We start from the raw sequence: 18,258 nt of genomic DNA, 5'->3' as shown, positions 1-18,258 counted from the left end.
AGGCCACACCTCCTAATCCTTATAATATTTACAAATAGTTTCACTCCCTGGTGACTAAGCATTCAAATATATGAGCCTATGGGGGCCATTCTTCTTCAAAACACCACACTAAGCATCTAAAAGATAAGTGCTTTTCAAAAAAAGGCAAAGATAAATGGGTCACTTTAAGTTTCCACAGCTATATAATCATGAGACAAAAGGTATTATTTATAACTAGCCTAAGAAAAATAAAGGAAATAACTTTAATCCATGTTATTTTCCTTACCAATACAGAAGCAGAGGTTTTATAACCTCAATCTGAATGTTTTTCAAATGTTCTTCTGTCCACCGGGATCCATGCAGCAGTTTAAACTTGGATAGGATTTCTGTAGAAAGGTAACGCTCCCCACTGCTCACAAGGTAGCATTTCTTCATTTTCTCAAGATGTCTTAGATAAAACAGTTATACACATGTCAATACAATATTCAACTTCTCGAATGTAAATGTTTCAGACAAGTAGTAAATACCTCAGACCAACACTCATCACAGAGTACTAAAGGGTTTTATAGACATAGACTATTTCCCAGGATGCCCTTGTAGAGCTGTGCACATCAAATCTCCAATGTGTAACTTTGTTACCTATAATGGTTAAAAAAAAAAAAAAGGCAGCAGATGTGGGTAAGTGAGGGCTAGAGAGAAATCAGCCTGCAACTCCCAAGACCCATGGGAATGCCAGAAATTCTTCTACAGTGAGGCCAGCCATGAGGATGTAAGGGAGACGTCAGAAAGGAGCTATGATGTCATACTGCTGGTTTTGAAGGTAGTGGAAGGAGCCCTAAACCAAGGAGTATAGGCAGTCTTGTTGGAGCCCATTTTTAGGTTTCCTAGTAGCTTTACCCAGCAGGTCTGCATAGAGAGGATGATTGGATCACAGGCCTGAGTGTAGGTGTCTGAGATGGTTTGCACTTGGCTGTGCTGGGGGAGGAGGTCTTTCGCTCCACCCCTTGGCATCTCTATAAATACCCTAGGGCAGAGACAGTCAGGACCCAATGGATTAGGATCCAGGACCTCTTGAGGCTATCCTGTATTTTCTATCTATATTTCTCTCCCCTCTATCCTTCTAACTAGTATTTCCTGCTGCTCCTACTTAAGAGTACTCTGGGGGAAATGTGGGGGTGAGGGATGGCCCCCTACAGATGGCGCCCAAACAGGGACTAAGACAAAAAGACTAAGAATATATATATATATATATATATATATATATATATATATATATCCAGAGGGCTTGGTGAAAGTTGGAGTGAGGTCCTGTCAGGGTCTGGTCCAGTTTTGTAATGTAAAAAGTTAAATGGGGCAGGAGGTTTTATCCTCAAGAGAAAAAGAAAAAACAGACTGGAAGGATGTCTGCATATAAGGCTGCAGAGTAGAAACTTCTCTATCAAGATTTCTCTCTTTCTGTCTCTCTCTTAATTTCTATCTATGAAAAATAAGGAAGGTAGAGTGTAGTAATTTACTGCAGGAAGAAATTTAGAGTAAGGTAGTGTAGAAAAAATTAGAAAAACAGCAAAAAGAAAACAGGCTAAGATAGGCAACTACAAGAGAAACTAGGTCTTTAATTCTCTAACTTTGGGGCTATGAATGCAAACTGGGGGGCGGGGGTATCTATCCTCTTTGAGCTTAACAGGCAGAAAAAAGCTCTTCTTTGAGCTTATCCAGCAGAATAAAAAATTCCTATGGAAGCTTTTGGCCTGGGGACAGCTAAAATGCTAAGTCCAAGCAGCAGATGAAAGAGATTTCCCCTGGGGCAGATGCAGAGGAAAAAACAAAAATCCTTTGCTGCATGAGCAGTGCCTGAGAAAACTTGTGTAACACCTTACCAGCAGAATTAGTTTCCTCCTGGCCATGAAGCCAAAAAGATTAGAGAACAGAAGTTTTGGGAAAACGTGATGGTCTCTCTCTCAAACTAAAAGCTTTCTTAAAAAACTTAATCTCGCTGGGCGGTGGTGGCGCACGCCTTTAATCCCAGCACTCGGGAGGCAGAGCCAGGTGGATCTCTGTGAGTTCGAGGCCAGCCTGGGCTACCAAGTGAGTTCCAGGAAAAGCGCAAAGCTACACAGAGAAACCCTGTCTCGAAAAACCAAAAAAAAAAAAAAAAAACAAAAAACAAAAAAAAACAAACTTAATCTCTCTCTAAAAAACGACAAAGCCTTTCAGAACTTTCTTTCTCAGTTTCTCTTTCTGTAAGAGAAAAATTAGATTCACCTGAAATAGTTCACATGTGGTTCACTCTAAGAAACAGAAAAACCTCTTAGAACAGGACAAAAAAAAAATCTCTTTGCTAAGCTCTGTCTTTCTTTTGAGCCAGGAGAAGCACCAGTCAGAATCCCCTGAGGTTAGTTAGAACCTAACCATAAATGCCTGGGAGAATCACCTGTAATGGCTTTAGAAACAACAAACCTCTTGGAATATGGAAAATCCTCCCTGCTAGTAAAAACAGCAGCCAGAAGTTCCCTGTGGTTAGTGCCTAGTGAGAGTGTGCAGGTAGAAAGCCGAAGCAGGGACAGCGTCCCCCAAGGTGAAGCCACAAGGTGAAGCCACAACAGAGGCAGCACAGGACCTGGGGAGGGCTACTGGCAAGGACGATGCAGCAATGCCAAGCCTCTCAGCTGCAGCTGCAGCTGAGGCATCGGGGACTTTGTTTCTGAGTGGGCACCTATCAGAATGAAAAGGTTGCTCAGAATCACCCTAGTGCAAAGATGCCCTGAAGCAATGCAAACCCTCTCTGTTAGCCTTGTCTCTTCACTTCTAACCAACAACTGAGAAGCGATTAGCCAGCACCTCTGAGTTTGAGTGCATTCTGAGGATACTAGGGTTCCTGCAGTTGTCAGCAGCTTCCTCCAGCATGGAGCAGAGGCAGGAAGGCCCAGGACCTGGGGGAAAACTGCTATCGTACAAGCAAAGCCAAAGCCAGTGGGAACAGCACAGTCACCTGCCTGACTACAATCCCTGGGTTGGTAGATGAGGCTACACAGCATCCATGGCTGCAAAAAGAAATCTCTCTAAGAAAGCTCTTTTCTATCAGAGAAAGGACCTGGGGAAAGTTGCTAGAGTTTGAGGCAGATTTGAGGAAAAAATGCTCCTACCTCCAGAAGCAGCTAGCACAAGAACAGAGCTGCAGCCTGAGGCATCTGAAGCTCTGCATCTGGGAGGAAGAAACATGCAGGCCTAGATAAAGATCCATCAGGGAAAGTCTCTCTGAGGGAGCTGTAGGCAAGCTTTGCTTTAAGTGCTTTTGTTTATTTTCACTGACTGGCTGAGGCAAATGAACAAGCCCTGAGGAAATTTTGTTATCAGGGATGCCCACCCCTATGCATGCTAGCAGGGTAGGTGCAATTCTGATCTGGGGCCAGTATCAAATAAAAGAAAAACACCTTGTGGGGCCAGCTCAGAGAGAACAGAAATCTCTCAATCTCCTGTGGTGAAAAAGCACAAAGCTTGATTCAAATCTCCCAGGCTAAAAGCATGAAAACAAGCCCAGTAAAAGGGAACTGGAAGTTGGCTCTTGGACCCAAAAGAAACTATAGGAAATAAAGTCTGAAACCTAGTGATGCTATAGAGAAATGCATCCTGGGAAATGTAGTGCTTAGAAACAAGACAGCATAGGCAAGCCGGTACAGAGAAAAGGCAGACAAACTGGGACAAACACTTTCAAACGCTCATCTTAAAACATTGCTTTTTTTCCAAGCGCTGCTGAAAGACTTGGCTTTACCTCCCCCAAAGCAAACAGGTGATCAAAAGCTTGCTTACAAGAGATAATTAAAATGAAAAAAGCTTATGAGATTGAGTTGTGTTTAAGATTCCAGAGAAACATTGATAGCATTAAGAGATGCTCATAGTAAACTTAAAATACAGTTGTTGTTGTTGTTGTTGTTTTTTAAGTAAGAAGGAGGAAAATTGAGTTTGTAGAATGTCAGTTCTAAGGAAAAACTCTAAGGAACTTGGAGCTGTGCCACTTTTGGCTCCTTTGGGAAAATGCCTTATATTGCCTAATAACTGCACAAGACATTTTTGCTAAGACCTTTATGGCAGTTCAATACAAGAATTTCACCCTCAATCTAAGACAAGGCTTTTCAGTAGCTTTTCTGCTATAACAGAAACATTTGCCTGAATTATGGCACAGGGAAGCTGTTATGCTGGGGAGTGGCATTGTCCTGAGAGTGTTACAGTCCCCTAGCAACAAGAGTTACAGAACTCACTAACTCCCAGCATGGAAAGAGCCATTGACAAATTAGGCTCTTGTTTCCAACTGTCAGGAGAACATTTAGAATTATATCAAAGCTGACTGTAAACTCTGAACTTTACTATAAACTCTGAACTTTAGAAATTATTTGAGTACTTCCTGTCTTGTTAACAATTTTGGTAAATAGTGCTTCTAAAATCTTTTCTAAGAGATAGGTGATATAGTTACGAGAGTCTCCCTAGAGTAAACTAGTTCTGTTAAGAGTAAGAAGTAGAGCCGGGTGGTGGTGGCACATGCCTTTAATCCCAGCACTCGGGAGGCAGAGCCAGGCAGATCTCTGTGAGTTCGAGGACAGCCTGGGCTACAGAGTGAGTTCCAGGAAAGGTGCAAAGCTACACAGAGAAACCCTGTCTCAAAACTCCCCCCCCCCAAAAAAAAAGAGTAAGAAGTAGAAAATTAAGAAATCTCTTTTAGGTGTTTGCCAAGTTAGACATTTGCTAATGGTAGCCCTTTAGAGAGTTTGCTAAGAGATTCTTCCTAGTGTAAATTAGTTAAGAGTAAGAAGTATCTTTCTGAGTTCGAGGCCAGCCTAGGCTATCAAGTGAGTTACAGGAAAGGCACAAAGCTACACAGAGAAACCCTGTCTCAGAAAACCAAAAAACAAAAAACAAAAAAAAAACAAACAAACAAAGAAGAAGTATCTTTGCTAAGGTAGTCCTATAGAGTTTCCTTATAAATATAAGTTTGTCAAATATATCTATAAAATTTCTTTAAGACATGTAGTCCTATAGAATTTTTTAAGACTATAAGCTTGTATGAATATAAGAAGTATATTTGCTAAGGTAGTCCTATAGAGTTTCCTTAAGAATAAAAGCTTGTTATAAGTATAAATAAGTACATGTTGAATGTGAGTTTGTGAAAAGTGTAAATGTTGAATGTGAGTCTAAATGCTTATTGTAATTACATGTAAATGGCCGTGCTTGTTGTAAATGTAAGAAGTGTAAATAAAGTAAATCATGGAAATATAAGGAAGGATATAAGCTTTAGGTCTAGGGACATGGTGAAGGTTTAATTAGAGTATGGTTTCCCAACCCGGGATGCAAAAAACAGCATCCATAGCAGACTGCAAACTTGGCAGTTCCAAAAGCCCCAACAACAACAAGAAGCAGCTTCAGAGACTCATGACCTGAGACCCACGGAACATCAACACGGCGCAGATGGCAAACGCACGAGGCTCTGCAAGCTTTCTGCCAAAAGGAAGTCATGGGAAGAGCAGACACACGAAGCTACGAGAAAGGTGAACAACAGGCTTGGAAAGCCCAGCCGAGATGCTAGGCTGCAAGAAAGGCCAATGGCAGACAGTGGCTTGGAGAGCCCAGTGGCTTGCGTCGCTGGGGGAAAGGTGAACGGTGAGCAGCAGTGAGCAGTGGTGACTGCAGAAACCGGACTGCTTCCAGGAGTGGAGAAGTGGGGTCAGTACCGGACAAGCAGCTGAGACACATGGGAACTGCTGAGTGCTCCAGGCTGAACAGTCAGACCAGGATTCTGTGGAAACTGCTGAATGCTATACAGGATCCCTAGACCTGTCAGCAAGGCAGGTAAAGAGACTCAAAAAAGCTACAGTTTGTAGCAGCTGGGTTTTCTGCCAGAGCCGGGGTTGCCATGGGAGGACCACAGTTCATCTCATGGCAGCTGAAGGAGCCTTGAGCCCATGTGGCTGTGAGGTGAGGCTCTCTAGCCTGGTCCAGGGGTGGTCTGGTTACGGAAGGCTACAGACTGTAAAGTGCAGCGGTAGCTGAGAGTGAAAGTTTCAGAGAGACTTGCTTGAACTGAAAAAGTTTTGGTTATGGAACTCCTCATATTTGGAGTTGTTTGCTATACACAGACTTAAAGGCAGCTGACAAGCCAGGCCCTGATTCTGAGCACTCAGAGGAACTTTAAGAAAGGTACCAGAACTCTTTTTGAACTTTTGAACTTAAGAAAATGAACAGTAGCAATTTTGATGCAATGGGACAGTTTGAATTTGCTTACACAGATAGACTCTATGAACTCTGATGATTTATGGAACTATTTCTGTAAAAATGGAACTGCTAAAAAGTTGAATTGTTTAATTAGAGAAGTTTTTTCCTAAAAAATTATAAAGAAAGGGGGGAGTGTTAATATTCCTCAGTCTATTTAATTAAAAAATATTTTAGTGTTACTTGAGTAAATCAATGTTATGCTTTATATAGTTCTATTAAGAAATTGTTTTTTGAATGTAGGTTTGTAAGAAAGTGTTAATGGTCATACTGAGAGTAGGTTTGTAGGAATTATAATGGTGTTTAGTAACATTTATACCTATTGATATTGATGCACCATGGTTTGGTGAAGCCAAGGAAGTACTTAAGTTTGATGTGAATACATCAGAAGTTTATCCTATGTTTTGTTAGCAAGAAATTCAAATGGTTCTATTAATAGTTTGCTTTAAGATGTAAGGTTGAGAGAATTGTAACTATGTATAGCAATATTTATGTTAGAATTATGTTAACCTGTTAATGTCAATGATGAAGCTAAGGGAGTTTTTAAGTTTGATACAGTTGCATCAAGAGGTTTTTTATCTTTTTTTTTTTTAATTTAAAGGGCTTGATGCACCTAAGACTGCTGTAGTCACCTTAGATGAATTCCAAAAAGAAATGACATCTTTATTATCCTCTACTCCTATACTAGAAGGTGTGACAGCTATGGAGAGTGCTGTGAGCTCTTAATGGGGAGCTGCTTTTATATATTAAGAAGGGGGAACCTGCTGGAGCCCATTTTCAGGTTCCCTAGTGGCTTTACCCAGCAGGTCTGCATAGAGAGGGTGATTGGGCCATGGACCTCAGTGCAGGTGTCTGAGACAGTCTGCATTTGGCTGTGCTGGGGGGGAAGTCTTTTGCTCCACCCCTTGGCATTCCTTTAAACACCCTAAGGCAGAGACAGTCAAAGCCTGATGGGTTAGGATCCAGGCCCTCTTGAGGTTTTCCTGTATTTTCAATGTTTCTCTCCCCTCTATCCTTCTAATTTTCCTGCTTCCTACTCAAGAGTACTCTGGGAGAAATGTGGGAGTGAGGGATGCCCCCCCAGTCACCTTAATAAACTGGAAAATGTAAAGAAATAGGTTCCCTCTAGAACTGTTGCTTTAGGTCACTGAATGTGGGAAATTCATTATAGAGACAACAGAAGTCCATGGTATTGGTTCTGAAAATCCCAAGGTTTCTTGCATATGACTCTCTTGATATGTCTTACAAATATGGATCAAGTCAGGTTACAGAATCAACCATTTATTGAGCCCTATTCAAAGCATAAAACCTGTGACCCAAATACTATTCTAATATGTATAACAACCCAGTCACTAGTAGATCTCTACCAAGTCCTTAAGAAGAAATGCAGCCTAACATGCTTCAGATTAGATCGGGAGCTACAGACATAAGGACTTCCTTAAAGAAGTATCCTGTTAAGATGAACAGTCACAGTAACCTGAAGCATAGGGAGATAGCCACAGGCAGATCTGAGCCCCACCAGACTTTAGAAGAGACTTCATACAAACACACAGCTATGTGGAATCTGACCAAAGACCATAGGATGTGTTAGCCAGGCAGGTTGCTGAACTAAGAGGCCCACACACTGGCATCCATACCTGTCTATATGAGTGTGGTCATATAGCTGATAAATTACTATTTGTATAAAATTTTTATAATATTGTGACACTATAAAAAGTAGAATAATTTTAGAGCAGATCTGGAATTTATGGGAAGAAACATTACTCAAACTGTTATTGGTATATTTTTCATTTATTTATTTGTTTGTTTTACTTATTTTGTGTGTCTTGAGTGTTTGGCTTGCATGCATGTATATGCCCTACATGTGTGCCTAGTGCCCATAGTGTTCAGAAGAGAGCAACAGATCCCCTGGAGCTGGAATTATGGATGGTTGAAAACCACCATGTGGGTGCTGGGAATGGAACCTGGGTCCTTTGCAAGAGCAGCAAGTACTCTTAACCATTAGGCTACCTCTCCATCCCTGGTATCTTACAGCTATGAAATCAGAAAACTTATGATATCAAAAAATTATTACCATAAAATAGATGTCATTGTTTTTATCCCTCCCAATGCATAAACTATATTTTAATATTTAATATTTGTGCTTGAATAGCTCAAACAAATATTCTATAATTTATTTTTTAAAACTTTTGAAAATACCTTTGATGTCTTCCAGGGTCCTTAAGGACTTTTAGCCTCTCAATGTCCATCCACAGCCACCAGTACCTTTCTCCCAATGTTCCCTTTAGAAACTTCTTAAATCTTTCAAATTCCCTCCTGCTGCCAATGTCATAGGTTCTGTGAGGAACACACCAGTCGGCCCTGCCCTCCGGCCCAAGACTCTCACTCTTTGAACTTAAACTTGCTTTTTCCAATTTCTCTTCTGAGATTTCCTTTTCTGTTTCAAACTGAGGTGAACTCACAATCTTCCTTCTAGGCACGGGCTCCATGCTATCGAATATCAGCTGGGATACATTGTAAAAGTTGATGTAGCCTGGGATGTTCCTAAAGGAGTGGCCTGTGATGTGCTCAATGGCTTGTCTCAAGATAAAGACTACATAGTTGTTGAGAAATTCTTCAACTGATGAGAAATGCATTGTCAGGTTCTTGTCAACCTGGCCCTCTTTCCTTTCAAGGTATATTCTCAGAAGAGCTTGGGAAGGAGTATCTTTTATTGATACAGAGCCTTCTTCTTCTTCTTCTTCTTCCAGCTCCGGAATTATTTCAGTGGTTTTAGTTGGGCTCTTTGTTTTCCTGGGGTGAATTCCATCATCGAATATAAAACTCTCTGTATTAAATTATAAAAGGCTGATAGGTTAGATATAACACAAACTCTTCTACTGTTAGGTTCTGTAGAAAATGGCAAATAGGGCAATCACATGGACCAGTAACTTCAGAAGAATTCTCAAGCCTTGTTGGGAGACCATGAGGGAAAATCTGCCAACAGGAATTAACTTTCCCTTCATGCATATGTACTAAATATTTATAATAGGCTTTAATAACTATCATGCATGTAATTCTTATCATAAGTAACAAAATAATGTAGGGACTTGTAAAAGATTACATCCCTCCCAAACAAAATACAGTTTTAGTTCTTACTTTCTCTTTCAGAATTCAGTGAACTATGAAAGTGTCACATGTCAGTCTCTCCTCCCAACTCCACAGCTCAGGTGATTGTCATCAATGTGCCTGCCCTTAGTGACTACTTTCTGTTGCCAGATTTGAAATCTCCATTGACTAGAAACATTTCATTATAATTCTGTATTGAAAATGAATACAACAACTTTCCCCCAAGTCTGTAAATCTGTGAAGGGATGCAAGCACTCTTCTCAATCCCATAGAACAGGAAGGATGCTGGGCTGGGCACAGAGAGCAAGGAGAGCATTCCTGCCCAGTACCCTTTGGCCAGCCTTTCTGTCCACTATCATGTGCTCTAGTCTTCCACTTCAATATAGTGAGAAAGAGCAGGAAGCAGACAGAAATCTAGATATTTTCAACCACAAAGGTTGGTTGGTTTTTAATCTAGACTTTTCGGTTAATTATTGCAGCTAGGTCCACCTTCTCTGGGCACTACATACTTATCTCAGAGAGGTTGGGGTGAACTGCTAGTGACTTCCTGAATTCTCAGGAATCATATCTGGGATTTCTACCTTCATATCATAGTTAATGACTCCCATTTTGTGGCAGTTTCTTTCAATTTTTATGAAAAATTGGTATCACCCACAAAAATTCCCTATGAACTGATCTGTTTTCCAAGAAGAAAAATAGTCTAAACTGAGAAGTAGGAAACAAATTCAATTTCCATCAATGATTATTTCCAAGTTATTGTTGTTGTTGTGAGACACAATCTTCTTGCCTTAGCTTCTTGAGGCCTGGAATTCTAGCATGCTCCAACAATCCCAGTCCATTTGCTTTTAGGTCAGAAATATCATACCTACTTTATTGCAAAGATTTAGTAAGAGGAATTTATAAAGTATGACAGAAATAAAGACAAGACACTCCCTGACTGACTACAGAAGGTGTGCCAAGCTCTGGGCTTGCATTCTCTACATATTTACTCTATATAATTAGTCTAAGTTGATAGATGAGGAAAAAGCAAGATTACAAGTGGAATAACTCACAAGGACCATGCAACTAAGAGCTGGGCATGCTCAGGTGGTCCCACCATGCCAACACAGCAGAGGCTGAGGCGAGAAGAATCACTGTGATCGCAAAGCCCGCCAGAGGTACTGAGCAAGTCTGCAATTAGCCTGGACTACACAGTGTGACCCTGTCTCAGCAAACAAAATCACATGACTAATAAATATCGGCGTTCAGTTCTAACTGCCTCCATTTTACCATATCCACTTCTTGAATCAGTAAATGAACCAGGCGTATATCTTTAGTCCTGGTACCTGGGAAGTTAAAGCAGCAGGACTGAGTTTGAAACCAGCCTGGGCTACATAAGGAGACTCTGCTTCACAACAGAATAACAATAAACAAACAATAACAAAAGCCAAACTAAGCAACAACAATAAACAAAACCCACAGGAAGTGAAAGGCAGGCAGGGACTGTGTGGTGAGTTTTCCTTCCCCGGCCCCTGAACTCTGAACGGCACAATCACATCGGACAACCTCTCTGCAGGGCCTGGTCTTCACTTACCAGACACGGAAGAAATAGCTGGGGAGGCAGTTTTGTGGTGGGGTTTACAGCAGGGTAACGAAAAGGTCGTTACTGTTTTCTGACTTTCCTTCGCTAGTGTAAACCATTCTTTTGTTTGAGTATAGGAGGCCTAGGAAGAAAGAGAGACATTAGTTTAACATAACCTTAGCAGTATTCTGCCCATCAAAACTCTAAAAAGAAAATCTTTATAATTCAATTTATGGAATATAATGTGTGAGGGAAAACATTTCATTAAAAGACAATTGTACTAAAAATTCAGTAGATGGAGAATGGAGGCTGGAGAGAAGGCTTTGCAGTGTAGAGCACTTGCTGTTCTTACAGAGACCCAAGTTCATTCCTAGCACACAGAGTGGCTCAGAGGCCCGTCACTCCAACTCCACAGCACACATGCACACAGACAAACATGTGTATACACACGAATAAAAAAATAAGAGAGAATGTGAAGGGAATAAATTTCAATTCTTTTCTTTTCATATTAAATGGTGACCACAGAGAAAAACCTGTGCCTGCCAACCACCACACTCCTGTCCTGACATCCACCACACTCCTGTCCTGACGTCCACCACACTCCTGTCCTGACATCCACCACACTCCTGTCCTGACGTCCACCACACTCCTGTCCTGACGTCCACCACACTCCTGTCCTGACGTCCACCACACTCCTGTCCTGACGTCCACCACACTCCTGTCCTGACGTCCACCACACTCCTGACCTGACGTCCACCACACTCCTGTCCTGACGTCCACCACACTCCTGTCCTGACGTCCACCACACTCCTGTCCTGACGTCCACCACACTCCTCTGTCCTGACGTCCACCTCACTCCTGTTCTGACGTCCACCACACTCCTGTCCTGACGTCCACCACACTCCTCTGTCCTGACGTCCACCTCACTCCTGTCCTGACGTCCACCACACTCCTGTCCTGACGTCCACCACACTCCTCTGTCCTGACGTCCACCACACTCCTGTCCTGACGTCCACCACACTCCTCTGTCCTGACGTCCACCTCACTCCTGTCCTGACGTCCACCACACTCCTGTCCTGACGTCCACCACACTCCTCTGTCCTGACGTCCACCTCACTCCTGTCCCCAGTATTCCCGGTTCTGCAGTGTTCTGACTGACTGTGCGTCAGAAGCTCTCTATACACTGTCTCCTCTCAGCCACCTCTGTGTCTCAGGCCAGGCTCCCACAACTCTGGTTGGGCTATGGTCACAGAAGTGACTCCTGACTCTTCCTGTGTCTAGGTAGGCCTTCAGGCTTTTCTTTCCTTTAGTCACCCACAAAAGCTCCCTGAAGTAGAAATTTCTCTGTTGTTCAAGGGGAAAGGAGTCTAAACTTAAACACAAGGGGGACTGCTTTGTGTATCTTCAAGCCAACCAACTCAGTCTTTGAGCTGACTGTTTAATAGAAGGTAGGAGGACCACAGCCTTGGAGAGGCACATGAGGTCCCAACTCTAGCTGAGGAGCTACTGACAGTGGCTACCGGGAGGGGGTATTTTTCTTTGGGGTTACAGCCACTAGCATGCTGTTCATGATGCAATAAATAACCCCATACTCATGCACATGCAAGGAACCATCATTAAATGCTCAATGGCTGCTCCTCTTATAAAACACAGGGATGTGGGAGGCGGACAGCTGAGGGGGACCCTTCTGTATGCTGTGAATATGTTGCTTTCATTGGCTGATAATAAAAGCTGATTTGACCTATAGCCAGGCAGAATGAGGCTGGGCAGGAAAGCCAAAATCTAGGAGATACTGGGGGAAGGGCAGAGTTGGGGGAGATGCAAGCCAGTCACCCAAGGAGCAAGATGCCAAAAGACCAGGAGGCCATGGGACATGTGGCAACGCATAGGTTAATGGAAATGGGTTAATTTAAATGCAAGAGCTAGTTAGTAATAAGCCAGAGCCATCGGCCAAACATTTATAATTAATATAAGCTTCTATGTGATTATTAGGGAAGTGACTGCAGGATGGGGGGACAGAAAAAAAAGCCTCTGATTACAGGGGACTTGTTAGAGGGGGTCCAGAGGGAGGGGGGATCGAAGAGGGGGTGGGGCAAAATGTTGAAATATACTATATATGTGTATGAAGTTGTCAAAGGATACTGAAGTATTAGAAAGTTGGAAAGAAGTTTCTCTCTCTCTTAATTTTCCTGAAGATCTAGGGAAGGAGGAGGGTTGTCCAGGATCCCTCTCATCTCTCCTATTTCCAGTCTGCCACATGCAGGAGTGGCCTGGCTCACACGCAGGACCTGGGACCCCTTGTCTGTTGCACACACTCCAAAGGGCAAATCAGGCCACACAACAAGACAGCATGAGAAGGAAATGAGGGAAACCTCTGTGGCCGCTGGCTCCTTACGAGCACAAAAGTCCTGAAGAGTCCAGTGCAGCTCCGTCATCTCATTCATTTATTTATTTGTTGGCTGGGGTTTTGTGAAGTAGTAGATCTCTATATATTGCTCTGGATGGTCTCAAACTTACTAAGTAGTCCAGGCTAGCCTTACACTCAACTTGAGATCCTTACACTCAACTTCAGCATCCCAAGTAGTAGGATACAAGTGTGCTACTATACCTAGCTTATATCCAAATCATTTATTATTGATAATTACAAATCCATTCTACATTAACTTGGGCCACGACTCTGTTTCTATTTGCTTAAAGGGAGGAAGGAGTGAGCAGTCTAATTTTCCCACTTGGTGCTGTTAAGAAATGGACCCATTGTTTGTGTGTAGAAGACAGAAGTAAGACTCAGAGAAATATCACAAATGATCACTAACAGCAATTCCCACCTACAGCCTGGTTTCAATAATCTGAGAATACAGAGAAGCTTCAGTTCTCAAACTTCAAAAGCTGGGGCAGATAATTTGCAATTGAGGTTGTAAGAAAGAGAATGGTGTCTCAGAGACAGCAAGGGTACCGCAGCCTGGATTCTCGCTGTCTGCATGGTAGTTGTTCCCTTGCCAGAGGGACCTCCCCTTTGAGGTTTATTGACTCTATCAACAAACATTTCGTGGCACCTCTGATATTTCTATAATACGTAAGAGAAAAAATACTAGGAATAAGTATAACAGAGAAGAAATTGTGTCTTTAACACATCATCAAGCATTATTCAGCAGAGAAAGAGAGGTAGTGTACTTCTCTCGACACTTTGTAAATATTGCTGGATAGGAATGCCCAGACTATAAGAGTAACTAGGTGTGGTACAATGAAATGAAAACTATGCATTCAAATAACATAGATCTATCTACAGTAGTACAAAAGGCATAGGTGGCCTCTTCCCATTGTTTTGTTTGTTTGTTTGTTTGTTTAGACAGTTTCTCTGTATAGCCTTGACTTGTCCTGGATCTCCCTCTGTAGACCAGGCTGACCTTGAACTCACAGAAATCCACCTGCCTCTGCCTCCCGAGTGCTGGGATTAAAGACGTGCGCCACCGCCGCCCGGCTCCATCTGATTTCTCTAACTGTGGGTCTAGAACACTCTGTTGATAAAAACTGAAGCCTAACTCTAGCTTAGCAGAAAAAAATGGCCATAACTGATTGCCAATGTCTGACACAGACAAACAATAAAAGAATAGCGCACATGGGCCACATGCTTGCCAGTTCAGATTTCATATATATTTGTGTATCCTGGGTATATTGCAAAAGGAAAGAGTTGGTAATTGGAGCCAAAAAATAAAATAAAATACAAATTCTCACTATGTTATAGACAATCTAAAAGGACAGTTGATTCTAGGTCACATCTATTTAAATCACTCACAAGGACTCCACACTTAAGCAATAACAGAAAAGGAATCTGTCTGATAACAGTTAAAAAGTGATGCATTTCTATAACTAAGTATCACCTAGACAATGCTCAGCATCTTTACTGAATTGCTACAATAACAAATTCAGAATATAGTCTGTAGTGGGTTGCTGGGGATATCATTCTGTATGCTGTGAATGTGTGTTGCTCTGATTTGGTTGATAAATAAAATGCTGATTGGCCAGTAGCCAGGCAGGAAGTATAGAATAGGTGGGATAAGCAGAGAGGAGAATTCTGGAAACAGGAAGAGAATCAGGAGTTGCCAGCCAGACACAGAGAAAGCAAGATGTGAAGGCAGAATTGAGAAAAGCAGCTGCAGTACTGGCGGGTGAGAGAGATTTGTCCTGACCATGGGCCAGGTGGGGCACAGGAAAACTTCAGCTACAGTGGGTAGCTGTTCCAACTTTGACCTGGAAGTACTACACCCATTGAGGCTTCCGGTAACTGTCATGCCTACAAGGCAGGGCCAAAACAGGGGCCCTTTAGAGCTGAGATCAGGATGTGCTGGCTCTCTTGGTTCCTGGATCCTGGATGCTGGATGTAGACAGAGCAGAGTTCTCCAGAGAACACCGCTGGACTGCACTTCACCTCTCCTGGATCCTGTATCCCCTTTACTTATAAGTTACCCCCCAAAATAAACCTCCCTTTTAACTATGTGGAGTTGCCTTAATACCTCCACCAATAATAGTCTCCATGCCCTTGCTTCCTAGTGATATGGAGTGTGTATCTCAATGCCCTTTGCTGCTCTGAATCCACAAGCAAAGCGCTTCTATTTACATTTGCATTTCCGCATGTCCAATTAGTCAGCATACACCCATAAGGAACCCAACTCTGCTTGGGGGTTGGGGGCTTTAAATCAATTTCTCTTGAGCTGAAACAAAAGGCTTTGTTGCTGCTGAGTCATAAAAACCCTCATCTTACCTGGCCAAGAGAAATGTAGAACTTCTTCATAATCATGAGATGGTCCTCTTCAATGGTAGGAGGAGGTGGGGTGGGCAGCTTTCTCAGGATCCAGGGGGAGAAGTTTGTACCTACTATGAAATTCATGCCTGAGTTGCTCCATGTTGCTTGTGAGATCAACTTGGCCAGTCTGTATTGTAGAAATCACAAACTAAGGCTTACTCATGGAAATATTCTCTTTTCATTTGTATTTTATTTAAAATTATTATTCTAAGCAAAGTTCAAATTTTAGTAAAATTTCAGGAAAACGTTTCCATGTTTACACTTTAAAACAAAGTCCTTAGCCCCACACAGATGTTCTATATTTTTAAAGATTCATTTATTTTTATATTTGTCTGCCTATGGATAGGTAGCGCATGCATGCCTGCTACCCATGGAGTTCACGAGAGGGCATCCAATCCCCTGGAACTGAAGTCAGGGATGGTTGTGAACCACCATGTGGGTGCTGGGAATCAAACCCATGTCCTCTGCAAGAGCAAGTGCTCTAACTGCTGAGACTTCTCTCTCGTCCCCCACATTCTGTTTTTCATGTCACACTGACATTCCCTTTGTGTTTCCATAAACACACTACGGATGACAGATAATTTTTAAAGTAAATGATCAAAGAGATAAAACTGTGAGATTTCTTTAGAAAGGCGGTGTGATTTTTGCCAGTGTTTTAATTACCCCTATTCTATAGCAGATAGGGTCCAAACTCAAATCAGTGTCATAAAAAATAACTTTATATGAAGCAAACAGCTATTTAAAAAAAACACATAGGCAGATGGCAGCGTGATACCTGTATTCAAAGTAGCAATCACTCTCCAGAAATGCCGGGAGTCTTTTTCTTTTGATCCACTTAATACCTTGTTCACGATTGAGACACTATTAAGAGAACAGGAAGAGAAAGTCATCTTTGGGTTCCCATTGCAACAGTTTGCAGAGTACTTGCCTAGAATGCGTGAAGGTCTGGGTTCAATCCCAGCAGAGGCATGTGCATGGTGGTGAATCACTGTAGTCACAGGCATGTGCATGGTGTGAATCACTGTAGTCACAGGCATGTGCATGGTGGTGAATCACTGTAGTCACAGGCATGTGCATGGTGGTGAATCACTGTAGTCACAGGCATGTGCATGGTGGTGAATCACTGTAGTCACAGGCATGTACTTGGTGGTGAATCACTGTAGTCACAGGCATGTGCATGGTGGTGAATCACTGTAGTCACAGGCATGTGCATGGTGGTGAATCACTGTAGTCACAGGCATGTGCATGGTGGTGAATCACTGTAGTCACAGGCATGTGCATGGTGGTGAATCACTGTAATCACAGGCATGTACTTGGTGGTGAATCACTGCAGTCACAGGCATGTGCATGGTGGTGAATCACTGTAGTCACAGGCATGTACTTGGTGGTGAATCACTGTAGTCACAGGCATGTACTTGGTGGTGAATCACTGTAGTCACAGGCATGTACTTGGTGGTGAATCACTGTAATCACAGGCATGTGCATGGTGGTGAATCACTGTAATCACAGGCATGTGCATGGTGGTGCAAGCCTGTAGTCCAGCACAGGGGGATCAGAAGTTCACGACTATGCTATTTCTTCTTTACTTTTGGGTCTCAGGTAACTCTTCTGTTTCTTGTTTCCCATGGTGGTAGATAGATCCCTGAAGCGATGCTTGGTATTTTTATTTTCTATTACATATTTCCGATTACTTAATTGTACAAATTTCCTTCTAATGACTAATTTAGCTACATCCCAAATTATGATAGTTTACTTTAGTTTCTTGTTTTCTTTGAGACTTATTTTTTGACTTATGGGTTATTTAGAAGTATGTTGCTTAATTACTTAAGTATTTGGAGATTTTTCCATAGTTTTTGTTATTGACTGATGGTTTAATTCTGGAGTGATCAATAATATATTTCATATAATTTAAAATATTTTCATTATTATAATAACTTTAATGCCAGAATAACATCTATTTTGAAAATCACTCCAGTGTACTTTGTAAAGAACATGCCCTTTGGCTTTGTGGGGTGAGGTGTCTATAAGTATCAACGGGTTGTCGTCATTGCCAGTGAGATACAGAATTATCCTGTCCCTATGATCATGTTTCTCCTGATTACCAAGAGCAATGTTTTCATCTCAAACCTCAACTATGGTTTTGGACATTTCCTCCTGATGTTTGATTAGCACTTATCATGTATTCTGAAGCACTACGGTTAGGTACACACATATTAAAGCTGGTTTGTTTCCTATGAATTGACATTCATTATTGTGAAATACCCCTCTTTATCCATAGTAAAAGTCTGAAGTCTACTTTGATACTAATACAACCACAGCTTTCTTTTAATTAGTAAGTATATGGCATATACTCTCTTACTTCTAACATATGTATTTGATACTTAAGGTTGGTTTCTTTAGGCAGCAAATAATTGAGTCTTCTTTTTTAATCCCATCTGACTCTAATATTTAATTAGGATGGGTAAGCTACATACACTTAATGTAATTAGTGATGTGTTACTAATTATTGTTGCTACTAAATATTTGCATACTTAGCTAGAAAATGCTTAGC

At 41.9% G+C, this 18,258-nt stretch overlaps 1 protein-coding gene across 1 annotated transcript in view; it reads right to left on the bottom strand.

Annotated features, from left to right (window-relative positions):
• The window catches only part of Rgs22 (regulator of G protein signaling 22), a 163,379-nt gene that overhangs the window by 118,016 nt on the left and 27,105 nt on the right, over positions 1–18,258 (bottom strand). The window contains exons 5-9 of the mRNA XM_042264850.2: positions 16,483–16,568; positions 15,666–15,834; positions 10,919–11,048; positions 8,437–9,064; positions 266–427 (exon numbers count right to left, since the gene is read on the bottom strand). Of these exons, the coding sequence (XP_042120784.1) occupies positions 266–427; positions 8,437–9,064; positions 10,919–11,048; positions 15,666–15,834; positions 16,483–16,568 (1,175 nt within the window). The remainder of the gene's footprint in view (positions 1–265; positions 428–8,436; positions 9,065–10,918; positions 11,049–15,665; positions 15,835–16,482; positions 16,569–18,258) is intronic.

Source organism: Peromyscus maniculatus, chromosome 20, assembly GCF_049852395.1.
Source record: "Peromyscus maniculatus bairdii isolate BWxNUB_F1_BW_parent chromosome 20, HU_Pman_BW_mat_3.1, whole genome shotgun sequence".
Taxonomy (NCBI): domain Eukaryota; kingdom Metazoa; phylum Chordata; class Mammalia; order Rodentia; family Cricetidae; genus Peromyscus; species Peromyscus maniculatus.
This window is presented reverse-complemented; position numbering and strand designations above follow the sequence as displayed.